The following is a 27,468-nucleotide window of genomic DNA, read 5'->3' on the forward strand; positions in this document are numbered from 1 at the left end:
TTGCTCATTTAAAAAACATTTACTCAAAGCAAGCCTTGACTGGCTTCTGCATGTATTCATACTGGGGGTCGGGGTGTTGGCGGGGGGGGACCTTTGTTTTTGGACTTCCCGTAAATTCGACTTCTCAAAGGGACTAGGGAGGAGGCAGTGGTCCGCCAGATTTCGGTGGGAGTGGCTGGATAGTTGGGGTATAAATAGCCTGATTAAAGTGGTTTGCGTCATACTCGGAGCAGCTGGACCTCCTGTGGCCGGACTCTGGTTGGTGTGTTCCGCAGAAAGCAGCATCATGGCACCTCAGTATCCTGTCCTGCTGTGCGTGCTGGTTTGGACAGCGTTTGCCTGGTCTCCAACCCGCACCCACTTCAACGAAACGTAAGTATGCACACTTAAGGCAGGTCCCGGGATCTGGGTTTATGCAGCAACGTTAGAAACACACGTAGCGTAATAAGATATTTCGTTTCAAAATCCTTTACGGGGCAACAGTGGCGGATTTGCAGCATTGACATGGGGTGGCAAAAGGTCTCGACAAGGGTGCATGAGACGACATTACGTGGGATGAATCATTAAACGTAGGCCTACAAGACTTATACTACAACACCGGTTTTTGTTGCAAGGGGTTACGTTTGAGGGGCATGGGCCTAAGATTACATTTCCAATTCTACACCTTCGGTTAATTTTCTAGTTTGTTTAGGATACCAGAAACATCACCTGTGCCACAGAGCAAGGCTGCCTATTGTAGCTGAAATAGAACAGAATTTGGCCAGTTTTTGAGAGCCCTGCCAGTCCAAGCCCACTGACTGTGAGTTTGTGGACTTGCCCCTAACTGCCAAAGATTAATACTATCAATTTGAATTTGTAACCTAGGTCCCTCATCCTTGTACTGATGGGCTGGTATTTGGTTATTTTGTCATAAAAGGCTATGTCCATATATAGGTCAAAGACACAAACTATCTCCATCAACAGCACCTCCCTCCTATCTTTAGCCAGAAAAATAATATCAGGGGTGTTAGGAATGTTTTTGAACACATCATTAGTACTGTTGAACCAATCTGCCATTACAAAGGAATTTTTGTACTTAGAAGCATTTGAGTGTTTTTCCTTTACATTGCTTGCAATCAAGTCCACCAAGGGATATGCTTTTGGTTTTACCAGGGTGTAAAAGGTTTGCCAGACAGAAATAACAATGACTCAAGAATAGTTGGTACAATTAATACAAAGACCAAAAAATCTAAGCGCACAAACATATCCAATAATATAGTTATATTTCATACGTAAACAATCAATTGTAATATTAATCAAATGGGAGAATGAATGAAGAGAAATCCCGTTAATATTGACCACAGACATCACGGTCCCCGCTCCTCCTCCTCTCGTCAGCATCTACGCCGTGACAGTGAGCTCCAGGGTGACCGGAGGGGCATCTGAGAAGCTGTGTGCCCACGTCCTCTCCGCCCCGGAGCCGCTGGCCCTCAGGGTGACTCTGGAGGCGCAGTCCAGGAGCACCGTCATCCTGGAGGAGACGGTTTCCACGGATTACTACAGCTGCTCCACCTTTCAGGTCTGCTCCTCAAGTAGAGAAGAACCAACAAATGACTTCATTATTTAAACTAATTTCAACGGAGCAGGGTTTTATCCAAAGTCCCATTTATAATCAGTAGTCTAGACCCCCCCCCCCCCCCCCCCCCCCCCCCCCCCCCCCCCCCCCCCACTACCCCTACTAACCACTGTAATGTAACCACTAACACATAGATAACCACGTTTAAGAGTAACTACAATGTTTGGGGTTCCCTGGCTCTTCAGTGTTACATCATGTTGCGTAACGTGGTATGTGGTGGTTGTATGGGAGAAGTTGTACCAGTGCATGAGCCCAGTATGGGGCAGGCATCCAGGTACTGGTGTCGGGGTCGGGGCGTCCGTCATCAGAATGTATCAAAATGCATCATTGTTGTACCTCAAAGCTACGTTGAGACCTTGATGATGGGGCGGGTGGTGTTGCAGGTTCCCATTGTGACCAGCAGCACGGTGGCCACGGTCATTGTGACCATCCAGGGGGAGAGAGCCGTCATGAGCAAGCAGACCAAGGTCCTCATCGCCCCTCCAGCCTTCCTTCATCTGATCGTGACGGACAAGCCGCTCTACAAGCCTGGACAGACTGGTACACATGTGCTCACCCCGTCACAAGCCTCCAGCCTACAGGGAGAGGGAAACGCTGTATTGCAGTAGTCACAAATTTTGCTCTGCATTCTTTGTTTACTGCAATAAAAAGGTTGGATCAAAGCGTAGGCTTTTGGGCATCCGTGAACCTCGAAATTATATTTGTGTTCTCACGCTGTTGTGAAAGGAAAACCAAACAGTCTGTTTGAGCTAGTCCCCGTCTGTCATCAATACAAAGACAATGCCTTCTCACCACTTCTGGCAGACTCTTATTCTTTCATATGGTGTGTGGTTGCTGTTCGGCCTTTCACCGTCTCCACCCACAACAACCTGAGGGGGGTGGGCATGATAAGAACTGTTGTGTATTTAACAGGAACTTTGGACCAGGAATTGGATTGAAGGATTGATCCATATCACTTATGGATAGAGGGGTTTTATCTAAAATACCTCTGAGGGTTTTGTTTCCTTGAAACCAAATTGTTCTAGTTTTGATCATTGTTTTATTTGAAAATAAGGCTGTCTTTTTGATTGTTTGTGATCACCTTTGACTCATGTACATTCTGAATGTCCACACTTGAATATATATTTGAATACACCTGAATTTATTTATTTGTAGTCCAGTTCCGGATCGTCTCCATGGACACTGGCTTCATCCCTTTCAATGAGCTGGTACGTGATGTCCTCTTATTTCCAATCCTTCATCAAACTGGAGAGCCATGAATTGTTCCTGTCAGTCAAACTGAACCCAGCCGCCCTCCAGATGGGGAGTGGAGGCTGAGCTCTCTGAACTCTAGGGCTGCTGGTGCGCTCTCCATTGCCTTCCATACTACTATTCTTTTGGTATCATTATGTAAGAATTTCCTATTGATGTCATATAAAAAGATATTTATTGATTATAATTACTTAGCTCAAGATAATATGTAGGAAAATACTTTTGTGAGTAAAGAATAGAAAATACAAATAGTATGAAAAGGCAATACAAATCTAGAAATGTATTAATGAAAATAAATGTAAAATGTCTAAAAACGTCCTTCCCATTTATTTGCAGTATAAAACAGTTGAGCTTCAGGTAAGAACTCTTCAAAGTACTACATAATACATTTTTGTGCATTTTGATATATATATATATATATATATATATATATATATATATATATATATATATATATATATATTTCAATAGTTTCATTCCAACCATTGATAAGAAGGTATTATACACCACTGCAAATCACATGGACTTTGCATAGGGGGGAAATGGAGTAATCTTGGGGGTGTTTAAATAATCAGTTGCGTCTGTAAGTACAGCAATACCTGCTCGATTCGCCGTGATTTGGTACATGTCTCCATGTCTTCCACTTGATGCCAAGGACCCCAACGGAAACCGCATCGCGCAGTGGCTGGAGAGGGGCGCCGTCAGTGGCATCCTGGACCTCTCTCACCCCATGAGTCCAGAGGCCGCCCAGGGACCCTACACCATCACCGCCTGGACAGAGAAAGGAGAGAGCATCTCTCGCTCCTTTGACATCAAGGAATACGGTCTGCCCCCGACTGCAACAAATACACACACACGTGCACACGCGTACTACACACTAAATGTTGTTTTAGAAACATTTTGAATCGGATGGATTTTATTAGACGATTTTTCATGCTTGGAAAATGATACTTAGTCTTGTCCTTTCAGTTTTGCCAAAATATGCCGTCAACATTAGACTACCTAATATCATAAATATTTTACACCAAGAAGTACCCATACAAATTTGTGCAAGGTGAGTGTCCACAATGCTGAATTCATGGAAAATGCCCTTGAGTCCCATTATGCCTGTGGTCATCATTGCTTCCTCCCACTGTTAAATCCACCAATGACCTGCGAGGCGCTCCTTCTGACAGATACACCTATGGAAAGCCTGTCCTTGGGTCCATCAAGTTGGTAGTTTGTAGAGAGGGCCAGGTTGAACGGTTTCTTTCTGTCTCGCAAGAAGACATCTGTGTGACATCACAACTGCAGGCAAGTGGCAACTAAACCTTGTAGCCTAAGGGGTTGGCTGGCAGTTATTTGACTCGTAAATACTTCCTACATGAACCCGACTTATACTAGACATTTTTAAATATCATCCGATGCATGGGGTAGTGTTGGGGTTATTTTGGGTTAGGTAAATCAAACATTTACAGAAATTATCACTCAAATAGGAATATTACTCCTCTTATTTGTCATTTGCCTCATATATATTAATGCTGCTTATATGTGATCTAGAATTTGGTTTCAGAAGGTGTTGGCTAACCTTCGCACCACTTTCTTGTTCTATCTCCCAGACGGACAGAACGGGCTGTGCAACGCACATCATTAGGGTATCAGAATTTGGCCCAAGAGAAAAATGGTACCAGGACATGTTTGAGGTGAAGGCTGAAATGGAGGAGTATGGCACTGGTAGGTTTATGAATGAATGAATTAGTTGTTTTGCAGACAAAACAAGACATTGTCTGTGTTGGTGTCAAATAATGACCGTTGCCTGTATATTTTGTAGGGGTGGTCATTCAAGCCGGTGGCCAAACGCCCTTCTCTGTTAATGTCAGAGAACTCACATTTCAGAATGTTGCAGATGATACTGCCTATAAGCCAGGGATCCCATTCGAGGGCAAGGTAATGGATATTGGCCATGAGCCATCAAATTCAATCTCTATGTATATATGTATGTATGTATTTTTTTTTATCTTTGTTTGTTTTATAAATATTTAAAACTTGTGTGTGTACGTTTCCTTCCTTCGGTTCCAGGTCAAGCTGACTGGAATAGACAGGAAGGCGGTGGGGGACGAGGTGGTATATCTATACGTGGACGTCAACGCAGCGTCGTACAACCTCACGCTTCTGACCCAAGACAACGGCATGGCTTCTTTCTCCCTGGACACCTCCCTGTGGAAGGACAGCGTGTCTGTTACGGTTTGTCCTTGTGTCTGTATGTTGTACCGTTGACCTGCGGCAAGAAGGTCCTGGGTGCAAAAGCATCTGGGTCCTGGTTTTGTATGTTCTCCTCGTGTTCACATGGGTTTCCCCTGGGTGAGCCAGTAACCTCCAACACCAACACCTCCGTGGGGTCAAGGCCCTGTCAGTGGACCTCCCAGAGAAGCTGTTCAATCAGAACATTTTCCCCAGGGGGACACTCAATGCTTTCTGTATTTAAATAACTTTTTTGTGAATTTTAAAGTTGACATGTGTTGTAATATCTCCTCCTATAGGCAAGCTCTAGACCCAAGGAAGAACGGCAGCCATCTGTGCAAGGGAAACGCCTGCCTGCATACCCCTCGGCCAAACTGACCGTGGTGCCGTTCTACTCTAAGAGCATGAGCTTCGTGAAGATCTTAGCCAACGGCCACAAGAGCCTCTGTGAGGAAGAGTCCCAGGTGGGCGCCCAGTACATCATCCAGGGCAATGAGCTTAGGCCGGGGCAGGAGGAACTGCCCTTCTACTACACCGTGAGTCAGCGTTTTAAACCCTATACACAAACACTTCAACGCTTTGCTTTATTTATAAAAAAGGTTGTAATTTGGAGATATATCTCTGGCTTTAGTGTTTTCTCCCTCCCTCTTTCAATTAGGTGATGTCCAAGGGTGCAATAATGAGGCATGGGCATCTTCCAGTTGCTGTAAAAGAAGGAATCGGTAAAATATCCTTCTATAGTTCAAATAATAATTAATGTGCAAGCCCCACTCATGAAGCTTCTCTTCCAGAGAGGTCCTCTCCTATTGGCTCCACTCCCTTGCTTGATAGCGTGACGGGCGTTTTAGAAACATTTAACAACACCCCTGCACCACTCATATGAAACACAGCGTTTCTAAAGCTGTTACGACTTTGGCCTTTCAAATAATTCAAAACCATTTTAGAAGAATGTATCAAGGATGTGCCATATCATTTATTATTTTGAATATTATTACTGCAAAGCTTTCTGAATTTTTCTTTAGTAGACCTTTTTTATATTGCTGCTACTAGCCTCTCCATGCCTTATTCTTCCCCTTCCCTCCGATCTAGTCAACAAAGGAGTGCTATCCATCCCCTTGCTTGGAAAAATTGCCCTCAGCCCATATGCCCAAGTGGTGGTGTACACTTTGATGCCAAGTGGGGAGGTGTTGGCGGATAGCAAGGACTTCCCAGTGGACCAGTGCTTCGAGAATAGGGTGTGACAGGCTAAACATCAATCTGAAATGGCTGACAAGCTTTGAGTTTGATTGACATGGTAGAAAAAAATTGTTAAATTGAATTTCATGGTGACTTTACTGTGCCCTTTAAAGTGTAACGTTATGCTAAGACCAAACCCAATGAAAATAATTTAACATGACGATGCAAGGTGTGGTTTCTAAATGAGCATACATAAAGACAGCAATAGGAACTGATCAGAATGGCCATTAATAGATGGTATTGTTACTGCAACCCTTTTGTGTTGCTATCTCCAGGTGAAGCTGGAGTTCTCAGCAGATCGAGAGCTGCCTGGAGGGGAGACCTCGTTTCGCCTGGAGAGCCAGCCAGGATCCTTGTGCTCCGTTAGAGCGGTGGACCAGAGCATCCTTCTGCTGCAGCCAGATCAGGAGCTCAGTACTTCTTATGTACGTTCTCACACTCTTACCAAAGACATAGACTGCATCCCAGGAAAACCACTGATGACCCAGCTCAAAGGTTGATAAATAAGGGTCAGATATTGTTTTTTCTATTTAAGGTACTATGCAAAAGGGCTTTTAGGGCAATCCCATTCCGTAAACCATGGGTTTGCATCCAAAAGTGAACAGCAGTCTGTCGACTGTTTACTTTTCTGATCTAAGCAGCACAAGAAGCTGACAGTTGGCTACTGTTAAGACTGCTTAAGGCTAACAGGATATTGTTATATAACACTTAATGCAATGTTTGAGCAAAATGTACTGAAGACTTTCTTAAGGATACGGTGATATGGCAACTAACTATGACAAAAACAATTGTGGATTTGAGATAGATTGAATAATGGTGTCTCATTTGCATAATCATATTTTGGATAACTTTTTAACACAATCATCTGGAAAATAATCCCATAAAGCCGGGGACCCACATTTTTGGTAATTTGGGTTTACCAGTTTTACCCGGATTTTTTTTTCCAGGTTTACTTAAGCTTTCAATAAAAACTTTCCAGGCGGACATTATGGGTCAGTTTGGAAAAAAAGAATGCCCAAAAACCAAAACCTTTTAGGTTTTGGAGACATCTGTACTTCCGGTCTACATATGCTTATTTTATTTGAACACTCCCAGGATTCTAGCCCAGGCCTACATAACAAAAAAACACAAATTCATGACTAGAACGATAGTTGGCTATGACACATTTCAAAAGAAAATCAATTCAAAGAGTATAATTTTTTTTATTTATCTAACCCATCTCAAAAGGCTATGCATTGAATACAATCAAATCCAGTGTTATATGCATATAAATGTTGAGATAAATCTAGTTAGTAGGGCTTTCTCTTGTCTTACGTGGCCTCCATTGGAGAGCCCTGTTTTAAGCCCACTGAACACGGTTCACCTCAGACTCGGGAACAGCCCTCTCTCACACATTGTCATGTCAGACTGCTGCACCTGCTCAGTCCCAACGCTCCCCTCTTTTCATCCGTGGTATTGGAAGGTGTTCAACCAGCTGCCTGTGCAGAAGCTGAGTGGCTTCAGCAACCAAGTGGAGGACCTTGAGTCGGATCGCTGCGACTACTGGCATAAGATTGAAGAATCCACTGCGAAGGACGACGTCTACAGTGTTTTTAAAGTAAGATATGAGTGATGGCATGAGGAAATACATCAATAATTATGTCAAATATAATATTTGGACCATAATGCCTTATGCATATTGACATGTATATTGTAATGTTATTTATATATTGTAGCAGGCCATCGGGTGTGGGGTTTCCAAGCCACCAAGTTGAACAGATAAAACCATACAACACACAGAGCAGTTCAAAGGGGTGATTTATTTACAGGGTAAATAACTATCACCAGAGTTGGGAAAAGGGTAATCCGTATCCAGAGGCCGTCACCAGGAGGGTCCTCAAACAAAGCGGTCTGTACACAGGGGGGTAGTCAGACGGTCCAGGTAATCAATAAAGTCTCTCTCTCTCTCTCTTATTTATATATATATTAGTGCTGTCAAGCGATTAAAATATTTAATCGCGATTAATTGCACATTTCTTTATATACTAAATATCCCTTGATTTCGTGCTGCTAGCCTTTTAATGAGATCAGAGTGTTGAGAAGGACAGTAATAAAATATATTTGGTAAGATGGATATAAGAAGAGACCCGCAGTGAATTCAATCCGGTCCACTTGACATCAGGGAGGTGCATGACAGTGGTAGGCCTACCGTAAAACTTCAATAGCCCAGGCTTTTATTTGTTTCAATCACTGAACTTTCGAACAAAACTCTTGCTCATTAAAGGTGGGAAATACTATAACATTTATTATTTAAACCAGCATGAATATTCCTACCGTACGAAGGCCTATACACATTACCAGGCTATCGAATAACACCTACACACACACACGGCGGCGGAGTGGTAATCGGGAGAGCTGGGGTAGGCCGTTAACGTTTCGGGGCTATGGGGCTGATTACTGCGGGATAACAATATTGCGTTTATAAAAGTTTCTTGCAGCGCCGTCCGACAGCCTGAGCTGTGCGCCCACAACCTCTCACTCACTCAACAGCCGTAACACTCAAAAACTGTCAACGTCGCAACCAAGTCGATTTTGTCTAGAGGGGAGTAACTGAGCTTAAGTAGCTGAACTTCCGAAGTGGTACAGCCCAGGTGGTCCTTGAACTGCGATTGGTCGGAAAGAGGTAACAGCTAATGACAACATTGAACTCTAGTACCAGGCTCAAACAGAGTGACACACAAACACACACACACTTTTAAGGAGTTTTTGTGCGGCGTGCTTGTTTTGTTTCCGGTATAGCTAGATCCGGTATGGTTTTGGAGTTTTTCTTAAGTGACTAGTTGTTGCTAGACAGCAGGTGAAAAAACGACAATGTTTGCCAAACCAAAAGAGCGTTAATCGCGCGATAAAAAAATTAACGCCGTTAAAATTGGTTTGCGTTAACGCCGTTAATAACGCGTTAAACTGACAGCACTAATATATATATAATCAACCCCTGATGTTAACTCCTCCCTGCCGTCTGCCACAATATTTATGTGTCGTTCTAAATTCCTAACTGGCGATGACAAACCACATTTTCCACTTTTTTTTTACTCACACTCACACTAGGAAATTGGAATAAAACTTGTGACCAACTCTGAGGTGAAGAAACCAGCCACCTGTTGGGAATATGTCGATTTCGTTTTGTACGAGGGTGGTTCAGGTACGTTCCTTGATATCGGCAGATCTTTATATTGTTCAATGTAATGTTCTCTGACGCATTCTGTTTCTCAGGGGATGAAACCGTCTCATTGACTGAAACGCCCATGAAAAAAAAACTGGAAAAAATTAAAACTGTGAGAAGCTACTTCCCTGACACCTGGATCTGGGAGCTGATCCCTGTCGGGTTAGTGCTCTACTCCTGAAACCTGGATCTGCTGGGTCAGTGTTGGGATCTGATCCCTGATGGGTTAGTGTTGGGAGCTGATCCCTACTGGGTTAATGCTCTACTCTTCAGGTTAAAGCTGGGATCTGATTCTGTTTGGTTTAGTGCTGGGATCTGATCCCTGGTGGGTTAGTGCTGGGATCTGATCCCTGGTGGGTTAGTGCTGGAATCTGATCCCTGTTGGGTCAGTGCTGGGATCTGATCCCTGTTGGGTCAGTGCTGGGATCTGATCCCTGGTGGGTTAGTGCTGGGATCTGATCCCTGGTGGGTCAGTGCTGGGATCTGTTCCCTGGTGGGTCAGTGCTGGGATCTGATCCCTGGTGGGTTAGTGCTGGGATCTGATCCCTGTTGGGTCAGTGCTGGGATCTGATCCCGTTTGGTTAGTTCTCCACTCTTCAGGTTAAAGCTACACTAATTAGAGAAGTATGTTGCTAAATTGAAATAATGGGCAGGATGTCTGCAGAAGTACGATTATTGGCAAGAGTTACAAGAATTTAATTTAAAATGGAACTGAAACCATTTCAGTAAAAATAACATCTCCCACCCCTCAGAAGAGCCTGGGATCCCCCAACCCATCAGGGAAGAGATTTCCTGATTGGTCATGAGCACTCCCATCAGCTTTGAGCCGTCTTAAATGGACATATGGTCTCATACTATTGGCAAGGCTGGCCTAGTCACCTTGAAAGGATATCCTCAGTGTATTCTCATCTCTGGCTGATGGCTGTGCCATTTCTGATAAATGATGGTGGTTAAATGAGCGGTTGAATCTCAACGGCACCCCCTTAACACACTTGAGGTCCTTATTTGAGGTGGTGACCCTCTCCTTCTGCAGAGACAGCGGGTCGGTGAGCGTGGTGAAGACGCTCCCCGACACCATCACCAGCTGGCGGGCCCAGGCCTTCTGCACCTCCTCCTCCCTGGGCTTCGGCCTGTCCGGGGACCCGGCGCTGGTGGCCTTCCAGCCCTTCTTCGTCGGCCTGACGCTGCCCTACTCGGTGGTCCGAGGGGAGGTGTTCACGCTCAGAGCCACCGTCTTCAACTACCTCCCTAGCTGCATCATGGTGGGCCTCTCCGTGCCGCGTGTCCCCCGGCCGGCTGGCTGAGGGGAGACGAGGACACCCTCCATTCATTAGAAACTACTCAGAAATGAAGAGATCCTTTTTACACCACTTGCATACAAGAATTTCAACGCATATGAATAGTATTATGTATTGTACTATAGTATTATGAAGTATAGGATGTAGTGTAGTATAGGATGTAGCATAGTATGCAGTATAGTATTAAGTTGTATAGTATTCAGTATAGGATGTTGTGTAGTATAGGATATAGTATGTAGCATAGTATGCAGTATAGTATTATGTAGTCTAGTTTGTAGTATAGGATGCAGTCTAGTTTGTAGTATAGGATGCAGTCTAGTTTGTAGTATAGGATGCAGTATAGCATCTTGTAGTATAGGATGCAGTATAGGATGCAGTCTAGTTTGTAGTATAGGATGCAGTATAGCATCATGTAGTATAGTTTGTAGTATAGGATGCAGTATAGCATCATGTAGCATGTGTGTTGACTCTGCGCTCCCTCTCTGCAGGTCAGGGCCCAGCTGAGCAACTCGTCCCACTTCTCCCTCAGAGACTGTGCGGACTGCCAGTACACCATGTGTGTGTGTGCAGAGGAGAGCAGGGTTTTCCAGTGGGAGGTCAGCCCCTCCTCCCTTGGTAGGACCTAATGACCTGCTCCTTATGCCCTTAACACCGCAGGAAACTCTCCTCCTTCATGGAAAGACAATCATAACCATATAATACAATTAAATGATCCCAGTCCAGAAGAGTAGCGGCAGCAGCTCTTAAATGAAACTCTTTTTATTTCCTCTCCATATCAGTTCCGAGTGCGCTCCGTTCCTCGCTGTAAATGTCAGAAGTCTTCTTCACTGTAACGTCACAGGCGCATTCGCACATTGTAGATAAATCACAGGGAAGGATCTGCCAGTGCGTCTCTAAAGAACATCCCCAGTCTGGGTGATCAAAGCACCACAAGCGTCCCTCGTGGCTTCACTAAACATCCGTCACCAATAACATTTGTAAAAATCACTTCCGTGTACTAATTCTACTGAAGGGCATAGAGCAACGACAGCACTATAGCACTTTGGTCTTTGTGATGAGAGGACTCCCACATAGCAGTTCTCACTGAGCCTGATCATGATGGTAGACGATCTTTCCGCGCATTGTGCAGCTGATTAACAAAGTGCTTTGGATTTGAATATTGTTGAGGAGGGCATTATATTGGTACTGGAGCATGCGCCTGATTTAAGTGTCTAGGGAGAGCAGTTGGTGATGGAGATAATCCTCACTTGTTGCCAAGTTCCATATCATAAACTGTCATTTTGAAAGATGTGAAAAAGCGGTGACTCCAATGAGTCAATCTGCTGCAGCATGTCTACTATAGTGAGGAGGCTATTCTAACTCTACTATAGTGTGGAGGCTATTCTAACTCCACTATAGTGAGGAGGCTATTCTAACTCCACTATAGTGAGGAGGCCATTCTAACTCCACTATAGTGAGGAGGCCATTCTAACTCCACTATAGTGAGGAGGCCATTCTAACTCCACTATAGTGAGGAGGCTATTCTAACTCCACTATAGTGAGGAGGCTATTCTAACTCTACTATAGAGAGGAGGCCATTCTAACTCCATTATAGTGAGGAGGCTATTCTAACTCCACTATAGTGAGGAGGCTATTCTAACTCCATTATAGTGAGGAGGCTATTCTAACTCCACTATAGTGAGGAGGCCATTCTAACTCCATTATAGTGAGGAGGCTATTCTAACTCCACTATAGTGAGGGGGCTATTCTAACTCCACTATAGTGAGGAGGCCATTCTAACTCCATTATAGTGAGGAGGCTATTCTAACTCCACTATAGTGAGGAGGCTATTCTAACTCCATTATAGTGAGGAGGCTATTCTAACTCCACTATAGTGAGGAGGCTATTCTAACTCCACTATAGTGAGGAGGCTATTCTAACTCCACTATAGTGAGGAGGCTATTCTAACTCTACTATAGAGAGGAGGCCATTCTAACTCCATTATAGTGAGGAGGCTATTCTAACTCCACTATAGTGAGGAGGCCATTCTAACTCCATTATAGTGAGGAGGCTATTCTAACTCCACTATAGTGAGGAGGCTATTCTAACTCCACTATAGTGAGGAGGCTATTCTAACTCTACTATAGAGAGGAGGCCATTCTAACTCCATTATAGTGAGGAGGCTTTTCTAACTCCACTATAGTGAGGAGGCTATTCTGACTCCATTATAGTGAGGAGGCTATTCTGACTCCACTATAGTGAGGGGGCTATTCTAACTCCATTATAGTGAGGAGGCTATTCTAACTCCACTATAGTGAGGAGGCTATTCTAACTCCACTATAGTGAGGAGGCTATTCTAACTCCACTATAGTGAGGAGGCTATTCTAACTCCACTATAGTGAGGAGGCTATTCTAACTCCACTATAGTGAGGAGGCTATTCTAACTCTACTATAGAGAGGAGGCCATTCTAACTCCATTATAGTGAGGAGGCTATTCTAACTCCACTATAGTGAGGAGGCTATTCTAACTCCATTATAGTGAGGAGGCTATTCTAACTCCACTATAGTGAGGAGGCCATTCTAACTCCATTATAGTGAGGAGGCTATTCTAACTCCACTATAGTGAGGGGGCCATTCTAACTCCATTATAGTGAGGAGGCTATTCTAACTCCACTATAGTGAGGAGGCTATTCTGACTCCATTATAGTGAGGAGGCTATTCTGACTCCACTATAGTGAGGGGGCTATTCTAACTCCATTATAGTGAGGAGGCTATTCTAACTCCACTATAGTGAGGAGGCTATTCTAACTCCACTATAGTGAGGAGGCTATTCTAACTCCACTATAGTGAGGAGGCTATTCTGACTCCATTATAGTGAGGAGGCTATTCTGACTCCACTATAGTGAGGGGGCTATTCTAACTCCATTATAGTGAGGAGGCTATTCTAACTCCACTATAGTGAGGAGGCTATTCTGACTCCATTATAGTGAGGAGGCTATTCTAACTCCATTATAGTGAGGAGGCTATTCTAACTCCACTATAGTGAGGAGGCCATTCTAACTCCACTATAGTGAGGAGGCTATTCTAACTCCACTATAGTGAGGAGGCTATTCTAACTCCATTATAGTGAGGAGGCTATTCTAACTCCACTATAGTGAGGGGGCTATTCTAACTCCACTATAGTGAGGAGGCCATTCTAACTCCATTATAGTGAGGAGGCTATTCTAACTCCACTATAGTGAGGAGGCTATTCTAACTCCATTATAGTGAGGAGGCTATTCTAACTCCACTATAGTGAGGAGGCTATTCTAACTCCATTATAGTGAGGAGGCTATTCTAACTCCATTATAGTGAGGAGGCTATTCTGACTCCACTATAGTGAGGAGGCTATTCTAACTCCACTATAGTGAGGAGGCTATTCTAACTCCACTATAGTGAGGAGGCTATTCTAACTCCACTATAGTGAGGAGGCTATTCTAACTCTACTATAGAGAGGAGGCCATTCTAACTCCATTATAGTGAGGAGGCTATTCTAACTCCACTATAGTGAGGAGGCCATTCTAACTCCATTATAGTGAGGAGGCTATTCTAACTCCACTATAGTGAGGAGGCTATTCTAACTCCACTATAGTGAGGAGGCTATTCTAACTCTACTATAGAGAGGAGGCCATTCTAACTCCATTATAGTGAGGAGGCTATTCTAACTCCACTATAGTGAGGAGGCTATTCTGACTCCATTATAGTGAGGAGGCTATTCTGACTCCACTATAGTGAGGGGGCTATTCTAACTCCATTATAGTGAGGAGGCTATTCTAACTCCACTATAGTGAGGAGGCTATTCTGACTCCATTATAGTGAGGAGGCTATTCTAACTCCATTATAGTGAGGAGGCTATTCTAACTCCACTATAGTGAGGAGGCCATTCTAACTCCATTATAGTGAGGAGGCTATTCTAACTCCACTATAGTGAGGAGGCTATTCTAACTCCATTATAGTGAGGAGGCTATTCTAACTCCACTATAGTGAGGAGGCTATTCTAACTCCACTATAGTGAGGAGGCTATTCTAACTCCATTATAGTGAGGAGGCTATTCTGACTCCATTATAGTGAGGAGGCTATTCTAACTCTACTATAGTGAGGAGGCTATTCTGACTCCACTATAGTGAGGAGGCTATTCTGACTCCACTATAGTGAGGAGGCTATTCTGACTCCACTATAGTGAGGAGGCCATTCTAAAAGTGGCGGCAGTGCTGCTGCCGGAGATGGCCCACCTCCTCTCCTGTCAGTGAACCAGCGATGGCCTGCCATCCCACATCAGCAGTGATGTCACACACACACACACACACACACACACACACACACACACACACACACACACACACTCCCCATTCCTTTGAAGAATGCCAACCGTCGCTAACAAGTCAGGTAGTCCCTCTGACGAAACAGCCAGAAACCTCTCCCTGAGGGAGGGGTGTGAGAGACACCTCTCTTTGTTTTGATCTGAGGGCTTTGGTAATGTTGAGGATGGGAGAGATGTTACAGTCATGTTAATGAGGTGGATGTGGGGGGGGTCAAGTCTTAGACGGATGGAGAAAGCCTTGTGAACACAAATCAAGTGACAAAGGGGCAAATAAAAAGGTCAATCGATTAGCAACGATCGTGTGTGTGTGTGTGTGTGTGTGTGTGTGTGTGTGTGTGTGTGTGTGTGTGTGTGTGTGTGTGTGTGTGTGTGTGTGTGTGTGTGTGTGTGTGTGTGTGTGTGTGTGTGTGTGTTTAGGGGAGGTGACCCTGCAGGTCCGGGCCGAGGCGCTGCACACGGAGCAACTGTGTGGGAACGAGGTGGCGCCCCCGCCCACGGTGGGCCGGGTGGACACAGTGGTGCGCACACTACTGGTGGAGGTGAGGTTCACGCTCATGGATGGCACACACACACGTTGCACACCTCGTACTCTGCCACACACGGGTTCTCACATGTGTAAAAGAAAAGCCAACAACTCTTTAAGTCCCAACATGTTGTTGCTCTGTGTTAATCCTAAATCTTATATTTTCTGTGGTAATCATAAAGGTCTTGAAACGCTCATGCTAAACCTAGATAATAAATTCCCACACAGAAAGCAGTGATAATGTTCAGTGAACCATCAGGTCAAAGCCCTGCTAGAGGACTCAATGGGCCGGTTCTGAAGGACCATAGAGACCCCAAAGCAACATGATGGGGGTTGTACACTAGAGTTGACGTAATTGTGTTTTGAGCATTCTAGGAATAAACCAGATGTTAATCCTCATAGTGAAAGTGTGCCGTGCTTCTCCCTTCCAGGCAGAAGGCACCCCAGTGGCTGTTACCCACAATGCACTCCTCTGTCCTGGAGGTCAGTCATCCCTCAGTTGGTTCCCATTTGTTTGCTCAACCTACTTTGGGTTGCCTCACTGAAAAAGGGTCAACAACTCTATGTTAAGGACTTCAGCGGCCAGACTGGCCCAGGGTCATTCTGCAACACATGCAGCCTGAGGCAGGGCCAGGCTGGCAGGGCCGCAGGAACCAACAGGGATAAGGTTCAAATGCATGAAAAATAGTAACTAGAGACCACAATGACAAAGGGACACGAAACATACAACAAACAGACAAGGGAATAAAGGAAGTGAACTTGTTTATATGGGGGAGACTGATCGGGGACTGAGGTGCAGGGGGGAAGATAGGACAGGGAAGCTCGGGTGAGGGACATCTGGTGGAGAGGTGGAGAAGAAAAACTAAATCACATAAATACAGAGTTTGACTGACCAGCGAAGCAAGCCCAAATATTGCTAGCTCATCTCCAGTTTTTCCTTGAGATATTAATAATATATTATTATATGGACAGAACCAACACCAGGCCTAAGGGTTAAAGAGAATAAGTTCTAAATGTGCAAGGCTACCAACATGTTTTCCTTTACATTTTACCAACATTGATCTATTAAATGCTCAAAGGACTGTTAATAACAATAATATTATTCTATATTTATATAGTTCTAAATATATGAAGATTAAAGATAACTGTGTTCATTTAAAATGGATGATTTTGTACATTTTCGACACGCCCCGCAAAGATAAATGACTGGATGAACACCGTACAAATAGACACACAATGTCTACCGTATCTTGCGTCATTACAATAATTACATCAATAATTAATCATTTTTACAATAGTAAATCATTATTTCTTTAGATAATTTACAACGCTCCCTGCTAATTTATTTTAAACGATGTAGACGATGGATTGATGGAAGTCAATTGTACCTTGTAACATTTTGTCTCTTCATTAGTTTGTTTTTTTATTCCCCAGCAGAGAAGCCAGCAAAGAAGAACATCTCTCTCCTGCTGCCAGACCTGTTTGTGGCTGGTTCTGCCAGGGCCTCTTTCTCTGTGTTGGGTGAGTACCTTAAAGATATTCAACAAGGGTTTAATAATGCAATCATAGTATAGAATTATGGAAAATTGTTAATAAAGCAATTTAAAAATAATTATAATTAAATAAATATATATATTTTTTAATATTTGAAGAGAGTATATTTGTTTTTTGTTACATCTCCCATATGAAGTACATCTGAGGTCAACTGGTGTGTGTGTGTGTGTGTGGTGTTGTGCTGGCCAGGGGACCTGATGGGCCGGGCCATGAAGAACCTGGACAAACTCCTGGCCATGCCGTACGGCTGCGGGGAGCAGAACATGATCCTGTTCGCCCCGAACATCTACATCCTCAACTACCTGACCAGCACCGCACAGCTGACATCCGCCATCAAGGAGCGGGCCACGCGCTTCCTGGAGAGCGGTGAGGCCTGCAGAGAGCACCAGACAGCACTATTATCACCCAACATCATACACAGTCCCACCAAAAGGTCTCCACTCTGAAACGTCGCGGTGAGGCCAGTGTTCAGCAGATCTCACCATGCGCTCCATGTCAACGCTCCCTTACTCAGAGGGGGAGGGGCTCAAAGCTCTGAGTGTGTGAGCTGAATTCACATCAGCTTCAAGGTCACGTGACACACCCCCCTAGTGGCTCAGCTAGGACACACATCGGGGGACCGGGGGCGGTCCCCAGCATACATCGCCTCAAAATTCACTGCTTGCTACTGCTTTGGGTTTGTCTTTTGGGCAAAAACCTGAGGAAGAGACCTATTGATGAAGAGGTTAAGAAAGAAGAACCTAGTTAAGAAAACAACTGGGCAGAACACGGAGCAGCCATAGGAATCACAAGTTAAATTATAATTTAGATATGTTTTTGCATGTATCAAATGCAAATATACAATCTGTGCATCCTATGCATTCATGTGCAGGCTACCAGAGAGAGCTCACCTACCGGCACGACGATGGCTCCTACAGTGCTTTTGGCAAGAGTGACACGTCTGGAAACACCTGGTGAGTACGTTAGCTGGGGCTTCTCCTCGTAGTTGGCATGGTAACCAGGTGGTTCTTCCCGCCATGTGCATGGGTTCCCTTCTGTGGTACAGGGCACATTTTATGACCCCCCCCCCCCCCCCCCCCCCCCTCCCCTCAAAGAGAAAGGAAAAAGTCCCTTAAAAGGCCCCTATTGTACCACCAGTTCAGGTGTGTATAGCGGCCCTTCATAAGCTGGTAAGAAACCCTGGGAGGGAACGCAGAAAGAGGGAACCCTCCTTCCAGGGATGGTTAGGAGTGCAATGACTGCCACAATAATGGTCAGGTGTAATGGTAGCAAAACAGGAATTTAGTTTGATTCAAAGGAAATTGTTAGAAAATAAAAAAGGAGTTGGTGAAGAGGTGCTGGAAGCCAGGCCCCTCTGCATGATCCTACACACTGAAACATAAAAGGGCATTGAAGCCCCACCCCTCATTTTCTTAACGTTAACTTCTTAATGTGTCATTTGTGGCGCTTGTGCGTCATTCTCTGTCCCAGGCTGACTGCCTTTGTGATGAAGTCGTTTGGCGGCGCCAAGCCCTACATCTTCATCGACCCCAAACAAACCGTGGACTCCAGAACCTGGCTGCTCAGCCACCGGCGGCAAGATGGATGCATCAGATCTGTTGGAAAACTCTTTCACAACGGCATGAAGGTAACTTGGATCAATCCAAAAGAGCCGTACGGCAGCAAATGTATTCAGGAGCTTCGTATGACCAACAGTTGCTCCCCTAAGACGTGCTACAAGGGTGTGGTACCTGTCCTCCCAGCTGTGGTAAAATAGGATTTGGGAATTTATTGTCACTCACGACACACACTTAAAATAAATAATAAGGACATGCTTTTGAAATCTAGTCCAAAGAAGATGTCAATACCTGACAGCCGTTTGTCTGAAGAATGTTACACGTATCCTCAGGCCTAGTTCTGTTAAGGTATTATGTCTAGTGCTAACAGCAGTAGAGATGGAACTCAGACATAATGACATCTGGGCCAGATGTCTGATATCACATTGCTTTGTAGACAACTGTGTCTTTTTCAGTTCAGATATTTGTGGGTCAGTAAAAAAGAGAACTGTACTAGGAAAATAAAAATTGACTTTTCTTTTCCAAGTTGACTAGCTCAAAAGTCAAAAGCGATGTGATTTCCAGATCAAATCCAGAATTCCAGATTTCCGACCTAGAAATTGTCACCCTTGTGAATCATGCATATCTGTATTTAACAAATTTGCATTATCCGTAAAAACCCGAGTGAATTGGGGAGGATTTGAGGGCATCTACTGTCTGAAGAACATGAAGATTTGTTCCTTTCCAAGTATCCAAGAGGATGTGTGTTTGCGTCCAGCTGGAGCTCAGCATGCCTATCTCCACACCTGTGTACCCCAGCCGTACCCGTGCCCCAGTGGTTCAGTGTCAGGTGACAATAAGATCGCAGTTTCCCCCCAGAAACTCTGGCTCATTTCCTTCCATCGCCATAGTGCCAGCGACTTCCCACACAGTCAAGGAGACGTGGTTCTTTCCTTTTCTTGTGCTTCCTACGTGCTTTGGTGCAGCCTGAGCTCATTCCATCCTGTTACCCCAGGGCGGGGTGAGCGACGACGTGTCTCTGACCGCCTACATCACGGCTGCACTGCTGGAGCTGGATGCAGTGAGTGCCCCTGCCCCATGTTTATATGTAGAAACACCTTGAGCTATGAGATATATATATATATATATATATATATATATATATATATATATATATATATATATATATATATATATATATATATATATACATATATATACACACACACACATTATATAGCTGATTCCCTTGTTCCCTGGTGTGCCCATTGCAGGCAGACCCCATGGTGTCTGGGTGCCTGCAGTGCCTGAGAGTGGCGGTAGCGGGAAAGCTGGCGAACATGTACACCACAGCCCTCCTCTCCTACACCTTCACCCTGGCAGGAGACCAGCAGACCAGGGCCGCGCTCCTCACCACTCTCCACCAGCGCTCCGTCACAGACGGTAGCTGCATCTCTGTTCGGCTTGCCCACGCATGAAGTAGCCTGACCGCAGACATTTTGACGAGAACATTGATTAGATCAGGTTCTAGTCTGGTCTAGGATCCTCCATAGGCACTCTACTTTTTCAATATTTGCAGGGCACGCACTCATTTAAAGAAATATTGGGGATCAGATGTATCCTGTATATGTGTTAAAGACTGTATTTAAGCCAGGCATTCAATACCTTTATATTCAAGTAATAAAGATAAACCTTGAACTACTGCAGTAGTTCAAGTGTAGTTCTCACAAAAGCCCCTCACTATCTCTGCTCTTCTAGGGGGCACGCGCCACTGGAAGCGGGCGGAGGCCTCTGAGAAGGTTCTGGACTCCCTGGAGGTTGAGATGACGGCCTACGTTCTGCTTGCGGTTCTCTCCGGACCCCCGGTGCCGGGCTTCGACCTAGACTATGCCTCCAGCATCACACGCTGGCTCATCAAACAGCAGAACCCCTACGGCGGCTTCGCCTCTACGCAGGTCGGAGAACACACACCAATGTACACTGTGTGATACTAAATGGCCCCCAGCATTAACGTCCACCCACACACGACAGCTTTCACTTTCCAGAAACTCATACAAACGTATACATTCTCAAATGTATTATGGGACTCAACCCATGATTATCACTCGTGTGATACCATTGAATGTTTTGTGCCCACGTTCCTCTCATTCAATCTGTCCTGTCTAACCACAGTTTGATTTTAAATGAACTGAGGAGATGTGTGGTTGTGACGCCCGGTGCAACATGTAAACCCCGTTGGACCCCAACAGGACACGGTGGTGGCCCTCCAGGCCCTGGCCCGCTACGGCGCTGCCACCTACAGCTCGGAGGGCTCCTGCGTGGTGGGGCTGAGCTCGCTGGGCGGGGCCAGCTGGCAGTTCACCGTGGACCAGACCACCCGGCTGCTGTACCAGGAGCAGGCGCTGGACCGCCTGCCCGGGGACTACCGCATCACGGCCCAGGGGCAGGGCTGTGTCCAGGCACAGGTGGGACCCCCAGGGGCAGGACTATGTACAGGCACCGGGCTGTGTCCAGGACCAGGGCTGTGTCCAGGACCAGGGGTGGAGGAAGGAGGGGTTTCCAAGAAGCCAAGAAGGGGTTGATACTATTGGGTTGATACTATTCACTGAAGCCTGAGCGTCTGTCTTGTTTGCCCCATGTCACATCTCTGGGCAACTGCCGCTTCATGGGTGCCAAGCAGCAGCTCTTATTATTTGCGTTCATCCATTGGAAGGTATAAAGGCTTTCCTTGTATAAAGTCTTAACTTAGAATAGCATTCATTAATAGTCCTTAATATATGTCAACCATGGTCTAAAGGGTAGGCATGTTGAAAGTCTAATTTGGTTTTTGACACTTTGACAAGAATGATCTTCTTCGAGAACTTGCATGCTAAAAACAACAATTCTATCAATTTAGTTCTAATGGTCTGCATATAAATATTTTGTATCGAACTTCCCTACTTTCCTTAATACAAAGATGAGCTAGTATAGCCTTTGATTTCATGGTTCCTTTACACGCGTAGAATCTGTTTAATACTAATAATGAACTATTTCAGTTTCAGTTTTTGTCTTAAATATATATTGGCATATGGAGTGATTTTTGGGCTTTGCAAGCTCCTGGTTTTTGTTTTTGTATGGTGACGGTACCCCCAAGATCGGGGTAAGCCCCCGATTCAATATTCCTGGAGGGGGATGGCACTTAAAATCTCATTCAACAAGTAATTCCACCCCAATGTTGGTTCACCTTGTTGTCACCAACCAGATCGCCATGCGTTACAACATCCCCCCTCCTGGTGACTTCAGTTCCTTCCACATCGTCACAACAACGACCGCTGTGTGTAACAGCACCCGGCCCACACTGACCATCAGAGTGGACCTCAGGTAAGGTTATGGCAAAAGGCCAGACTGTTGAGAGAGGGGTGGTGGAGACCTCAGCAGATAAGACCACACAATACCTACCAGATAGACGGGGGAAACCGGCTGTGTGCTGTCACTGGCCTAGTAAATGTAAACTATACAACCATTGGATCCACCAACAACAGCACATCAAACACAAATTGAGTCTAGGAATAAATTCTAGACTAAAGGGTACACTGTGGACTTAACCAGAACATTTTTTTAATGAGACACACAGATTTTTTGTTTTGTATCAAAAATCTGCCCACTGGCTCTCCAGTCCTAAAGGTTCCATACCCCTGTATAGATGGCAAGCAAACCAAACCCTAAAACAACTTATCTTAGATGAAAAGGGATCTAGTGGACTACATCATAGTGCTATGGTTTGATCCTTGTTGAAATCTCCATTCAAATTCAGATGTTTATATGGACTCAAATTGCTCGTCATTGCTTGAGTTACCTGTTACTGGCCATTTTGTGTCGCTTGGTAACGTCACCGAGGTTCTGAATCGAAGAGTCCACCATAAGAAGAACTTTTTAAGATGTTGTTCGTTGGCTCAGACAAGCTCAAATGCTGTGTTGGGTTTCCTTTAAGACCGTCTTCTGGAAGGTGAACTTGAATGGCAGTCTGAGAAGGTTTTCTGCCCGTGTTGCTCAGGTACCAGGGTAGGAGAGAGGAGACCAACATGGTGATCATCAACCTCAAGCTCCTGTCAGGCTATGGCCTTCAGCAGAGCTCTCTGCAGGAGGTGAGTTTAGATGCACTGGCCTGTGTGTAGCCCTTTAAGTGAGTTTAGATGCACTTCTCTGTTCTGTGTATAGCCATTTAAGTGAGTTTAGATGCACTTCTCTGTCTTGTATTTATATTTCTTTTTCAACATGAAGACGGTTGTTATATTTTCATAGCAATTCCATTTTTTCTGTCTGTAGTGAATAACCCCAGCAAGCGTTCGGTGTTCTTCTCTTCCAGCTGAAGAGCGAGAGCAGTGTGAAGCGTGTGGACTTTGAAGAGGGCTACATCAACATCTACCTCGACGGCGTACGTACCAGGGGAGCCCTGTTCCCATCATGCTTGTGTTTACATTCCTGTGCTCCTCCGCTCACTCTGTTCTTCTGTGTGCAGCTGAAGAAGAAGGTGTTGAGGAGCTACAGCGTGACCCTGGAGGAGGAGGAGGCCGTCAGGAACCTGAGGCCGGCCGTGGTGAAGGTGTACGACTACTACCAGACAAGTATGACCCCCCTCCCCCCCCCCGCAGGCCCACTCCTGAGAACTCGTGTGAGGAGTGCTCTTCATTTGATTGTCCTTTGTGTTGTTTCCCAGGTGACGAGGCAGTGGCAGACTACTCCTCCCCTTGTGCGGAGCGTAAGTAAACCCAGTTCAACCACGCCCAGCTGAAGCTTGCCAAGGTTCCTGCCTAATGTGTACCTCGCATTCCAGCTTGCCGTTTTGTTATTTATTAAAGTGTAGATCCTGCTGTGCCTCTTTTTGGTTTTTAAGCAAAAACTAAAAAACATAAATACTTTAATTACAACTTGAGAATTGCAAATAATAACCTTCTTTAATGTTGTAGGTGATAATGTGAATGATCTACTATTGGAACGATCGGAGCCACCAACAAGAAGCACATCAATCAAATTAAAGCTGGACTAATGTTTGTGCTACATTGTTAATTGTAGCCAGTGAATTCTTTGAATAACAAAAGATGAGATTTAATTTCAACATATACACTTTGAAAAAGAGGAAATTGCCAAGATGACATGCATTCAAGAAAGCCAATGTTTATTCAATTACAATTCTGTCTTTTAATCAATAAAGATAATCCATAGTTTCCATTGGCGTGACAGTGAGGCATGAAACAAGGTACCGTAAACACAATAATGGTCCAACAGTCGACTGGGATTGAATGTATCCGAACGACGGAAACAAACCAGTATTACAAAACAGCTTAGGTAGAAGTTTGTCTGAACAGGCTGGGTGATTACAGGTGAATTGTGATTGTGATTTCATGTAGTGCGCCTTGCTCTACATTTTATTCTCTTTTTAACAAATATTATATTAATACATCACTACCATAGTTTAAATTTCGTCACAATAAAATCTTTAAATGACAAAATACAAATATCTGTTTCCCTTGTACAACACTGTTTGATTTTCAATGGAAACCATCTACGTTCCTCTATCAATAGAACCCACCGTAGCCCATCTACGTTCCTCTATCAATAGAACCCACCGTAGCCCATCTACGTTCCTCTATCAATAGAACCAGCCCATCTATGTTCCTCTATCAATAGAACCCACCGTAGCCCATCTACGTTCCTCTATCAATAGAACCAGCCCATCTATGTTCCTCTATCAATAGAACCCACCGTAGCCCATCTACGTTCCTCTATCAATAGAACCCACCTAGCCATCTAGATTACTTAATCAATAGACCACAGGACTCATGGGTAGGACCTTCCTATGGAAAGCCCAATGCAGGTTCGGGGGGAGGAGTGGGGCATAGCATTTTTTCTTAGATTTTCTTTCCCCTTTTCCACATCATTGTCATCATAAATTAATCTACCTACCAAATGTGACACAGGAACAGAGAAGAAACCACATTCTGACATCACAGTAGACTCTGTTACACGCCCACTCAACACGTCAGCACAACACGCACACAACACTGTCACAGAGGAGCAACATGACCCCTCAACAAGACACAGGCTGGCACCTAGTGATGGTCCAACCCTCTCCTCACGGGGGGGGGGGGGGGGGGGGGGGGGGGGTGTATCACAGTGGCATACGGTAGCATCCACACAGTGGACTGTGCTAGTGCCAAATGGGGGGTTCTCTGTACACTGAATCACTTAAGGCACAGCTTGGGGAACGGCATGGATCCATGTCATCCGTTATGACGGTCCAGTCGGACAGTGCCAAGTGTGAAAGGTGGTCTTTGGGGCTCCCTCTGGTGGCTCGCTGCGGAGACGCCTGCTTCGGAAAGTCCAGAGTTTGGGGTCAAGGCTAACACAATCCTTGGATACACTGGATGTGTGTGGTGTCTGGGTGTTTGAATTAAACTGTGAGAACACAGGGATATGTAACTTGACAGTAAAGTACAGACAGCAGTTACCTTAAATCCTTAGCACCAACAAGAAAAAGGCCAAGTATTGATACAAATGGCACATTGTTTTAGTGTATAGGGTGAAGGACATACGAATGCTCTTTGTGTAACACCAGTGTGGGCAGAAGGCTGGACTCCAGGTGTTCCACCTTGGAGCCACGCTGGGCGTCCAACAGGCAAGTTAAAGATTTGCATATTTTGCTGATGAATAATAATGGATAGTTAAGCTCAAATTCCTCGTAATGAAATGCAATTTAAATCTTTTCAAAAAGTTACAATAAGAATGATCCCACCTCTGACTGAAATGTGGCTTCATGTATCGATGTCATAATGTTCAGTCATTTGGCAACTTTAGCGATGGGGAGTAAAAAAAGGAAAAGAAAAGCTATAATATGAAAGGCTTTGAAACATGGAACTACAACAAGGTCTTCATTTGGCAATAAAGAAATTCTTTAGAAAGTTTGAATCCATTTTGGTTTATATACAATGTGTTTGTGTGTCCTCTGTTGGCTCCCTTTTTAAATCCAAACAAACAAGTAGAAAATGTAGAAATTAATTATCCAACCCTTACACTAAACCTCTTAATAAAATACATGTGAAATGTAGTTTTTCATAACTTTCTTATTACACAAGCGGAACTGACCTGTCAATCATAACAGAGAAACACCAACAACATTCGAGCCCTAATGACCAATTAATGAAACACTTGAGCCAGACGCTGAAGATGGGAAGAAATGTATCAATGTATGTATCGGACTGTTAATCCATATATAATAGAATGGTTGTCAAGTGGAATCCATTGTATTTGAAAGAGGAGCTTCAAATACAGTCTGGCAGCACCAGGTCTAGGTCGAGGCCCAGGTCCGGTTTCAGGTCAAGCTCAAGGTCCAGGTCTAGACCCAGGTCCAGGTCCAGTGCCTTCCGGCGCTGACACTTGGCGTGGGCGGAGTGAAGAGGAGAGTGAGACGGCGTGGGCGTGGCTTGGGGTGGGGGCAGAGAGTGAGACGGAGTGGGCGTTTGGAGTGAGGAGAGGGGGGTGCGGTGCACTATGAGCCAGAGTTCCCTGCAGAAGGCAGCGGGCGGCCCTGTCGGTCCAGGGCTATGTGGGGGACATCAGTTCAGGAACTGGGTGTAGCCCTCCGCCCCGGTGACGATCACGTCCATCCAGATGCGCATGGCCTCGGGCGAGGGGGCCACCATGTAGTAGAGGCGGTCGTGGGTCTTCACGCAGAAGGTGAGGGAGGGGTTGGGGCTCTGGAGACACACGTGGTCATCATCATGAGGCCACACACAAACACGGGGAATACTAATACACATTAAACCTCCATTAGTACTAGGTAAAGGGGCCTATTCACCAAGAATACTAATACACATTCAACTAAATGGAATCAAATGTTATAGTAACTTTCCGAAACCTGTTTATTGCATGTATAGCTAGGACTAAGGATTTTGTGTTGTTTTAAACAGCACTTTAGCCTTTAAATTTAAATCAAGTACACATTGTTAAACACTAAGTTATTGGGATATATAACTAAACACTTTTAGTAACTCAGTGACTTGTACCTCTTATTCTGTTCAGAGCACAGAAGGAAAGACAAACCCCTTAACTGGTTTACACTCTGCTCTGTGCTGGTGCGTCCAAGTATGCAGCCAAACAGCCAGCCAGCATGATGCCAAACAGCCAGCCAGTATAATGCCAAACAGCCAGCCAGTATGATGCCAAACAGCCAGCCAGTATGATGCCAAACAGCCAGCCAGTATGATGCCAAACAGCCAGCTAGTATGCAGCCAAACAGCCAGCCAGTATGATGCCAAACAGCCAGCCAGTATGATGCCAAACAGCCAGCTAGTATGCAGCCAAACAGCCAGCTAGTATGCAGCCAAACAGCCAGCTAGTATGCAGCCAAACAGCCAGCTAGTATGCAGCCAAACAGCCAGGCAGTATGCAGCAAAGCATGCATCCTGGTATGCAGCGGAACAGGCAGCCAGCAGCAGGCTGTGAGGAGCATCATGACTGGGGTCTCACTAGAGCTGAGGAAGGCACTGGGGAAGCAACTAGACTGGGAGGGGGGGGGGGCAGCGACAGCCAGAGTAGAAATAATACACACTCCACTTGCTTCTAAATAGATACGTTTACCACCTGGTGCCAATTAAAGCCTTTCTGGGTAAAACAGCTGCGATGTTTAGAACAGGTGTTTAACCACCGATCGCTGGAA

The 27,468-nt window shown here is 45.0% G+C and overlaps 2 protein-coding genes across 11 annotated transcripts in view; one reads left to right on the top strand and one right to left on the bottom strand.

Moving 5' to 3' along the window:
- Positions 1 to 286: 286 nt before the first annotated feature.
- Positions 287 to 23,799, top strand: LOC307073761 (alpha-2-macroglobulin-like protein 1; the record flags this gene model as incomplete). Its single annotated transcript, XM_079733721.1, has 36 exons — positions 287 to 372; positions 1,378 to 1,558; positions 1,999 to 2,155; positions 2,771 to 2,823; positions 3,203 to 3,223; positions 3,522 to 3,690; positions 3,836 to 3,920; positions 4,042 to 4,159; positions 4,465 to 4,579; positions 4,677 to 4,792; positions 4,925 to 5,089; positions 5,386 to 5,622; positions 5,745 to 5,808; positions 6,176 to 6,321; positions 6,598 to 6,747; positions 7,785 to 7,919; positions 9,410 to 9,503; positions 9,575 to 9,686; positions 10,558 to 10,786; positions 11,311 to 11,437; positions 15,579 to 15,700; positions 16,116 to 16,167; positions 17,119 to 17,205; positions 17,428 to 17,604; positions 18,110 to 18,191; positions 18,709 to 18,865; positions 19,789 to 19,854; positions 20,048 to 20,216; positions 20,532 to 20,728; positions 21,023 to 21,238; positions 22,015 to 22,133; positions 22,807 to 22,897; positions 23,119 to 23,187; positions 23,272 to 23,377; positions 23,470 to 23,511; positions 23,720 to 23,799. 36 exons carry the CDS (start codon positions 287 to 289, stop codon positions 23,797 to 23,799), a joined length of 4,392 nt encoding a protein of 1,463 aa, XP_079589847.1.
- The window catches only part of phldb1b (pleckstrin homology-like domain, family B, member 1b), a 69,653-nt gene continuing 65,979 nt past the window's right edge, over positions 23,795 to 27,468 (bottom strand). For all 10 annotated transcript variants that reach the window (XM_079732591.1, XM_079732588.1, XM_079732587.1 and 7 more), the window contains one exon: positions 23,795 to 26,506. In XM_079732591.1, the coding sequence (XP_079588717.1) occupies positions 26,366 to 26,506 (141 nt within the window). In that variant the 3' untranslated portion in view covers positions 23,795 to 26,365. The remainder of the gene's footprint in view (positions 26,507 to 27,468) is intronic.

The sequence above is a fragment of the Pollachius pollachius genome (genome assembly GCF_949987615.1).
Source record: "Pollachius pollachius genome assembly, chromosome: 3".
Classification (NCBI taxonomy): Eukaryota; Metazoa; Chordata; class Actinopteri; order Gadiformes; family Gadidae; genus Pollachius; species Pollachius pollachius.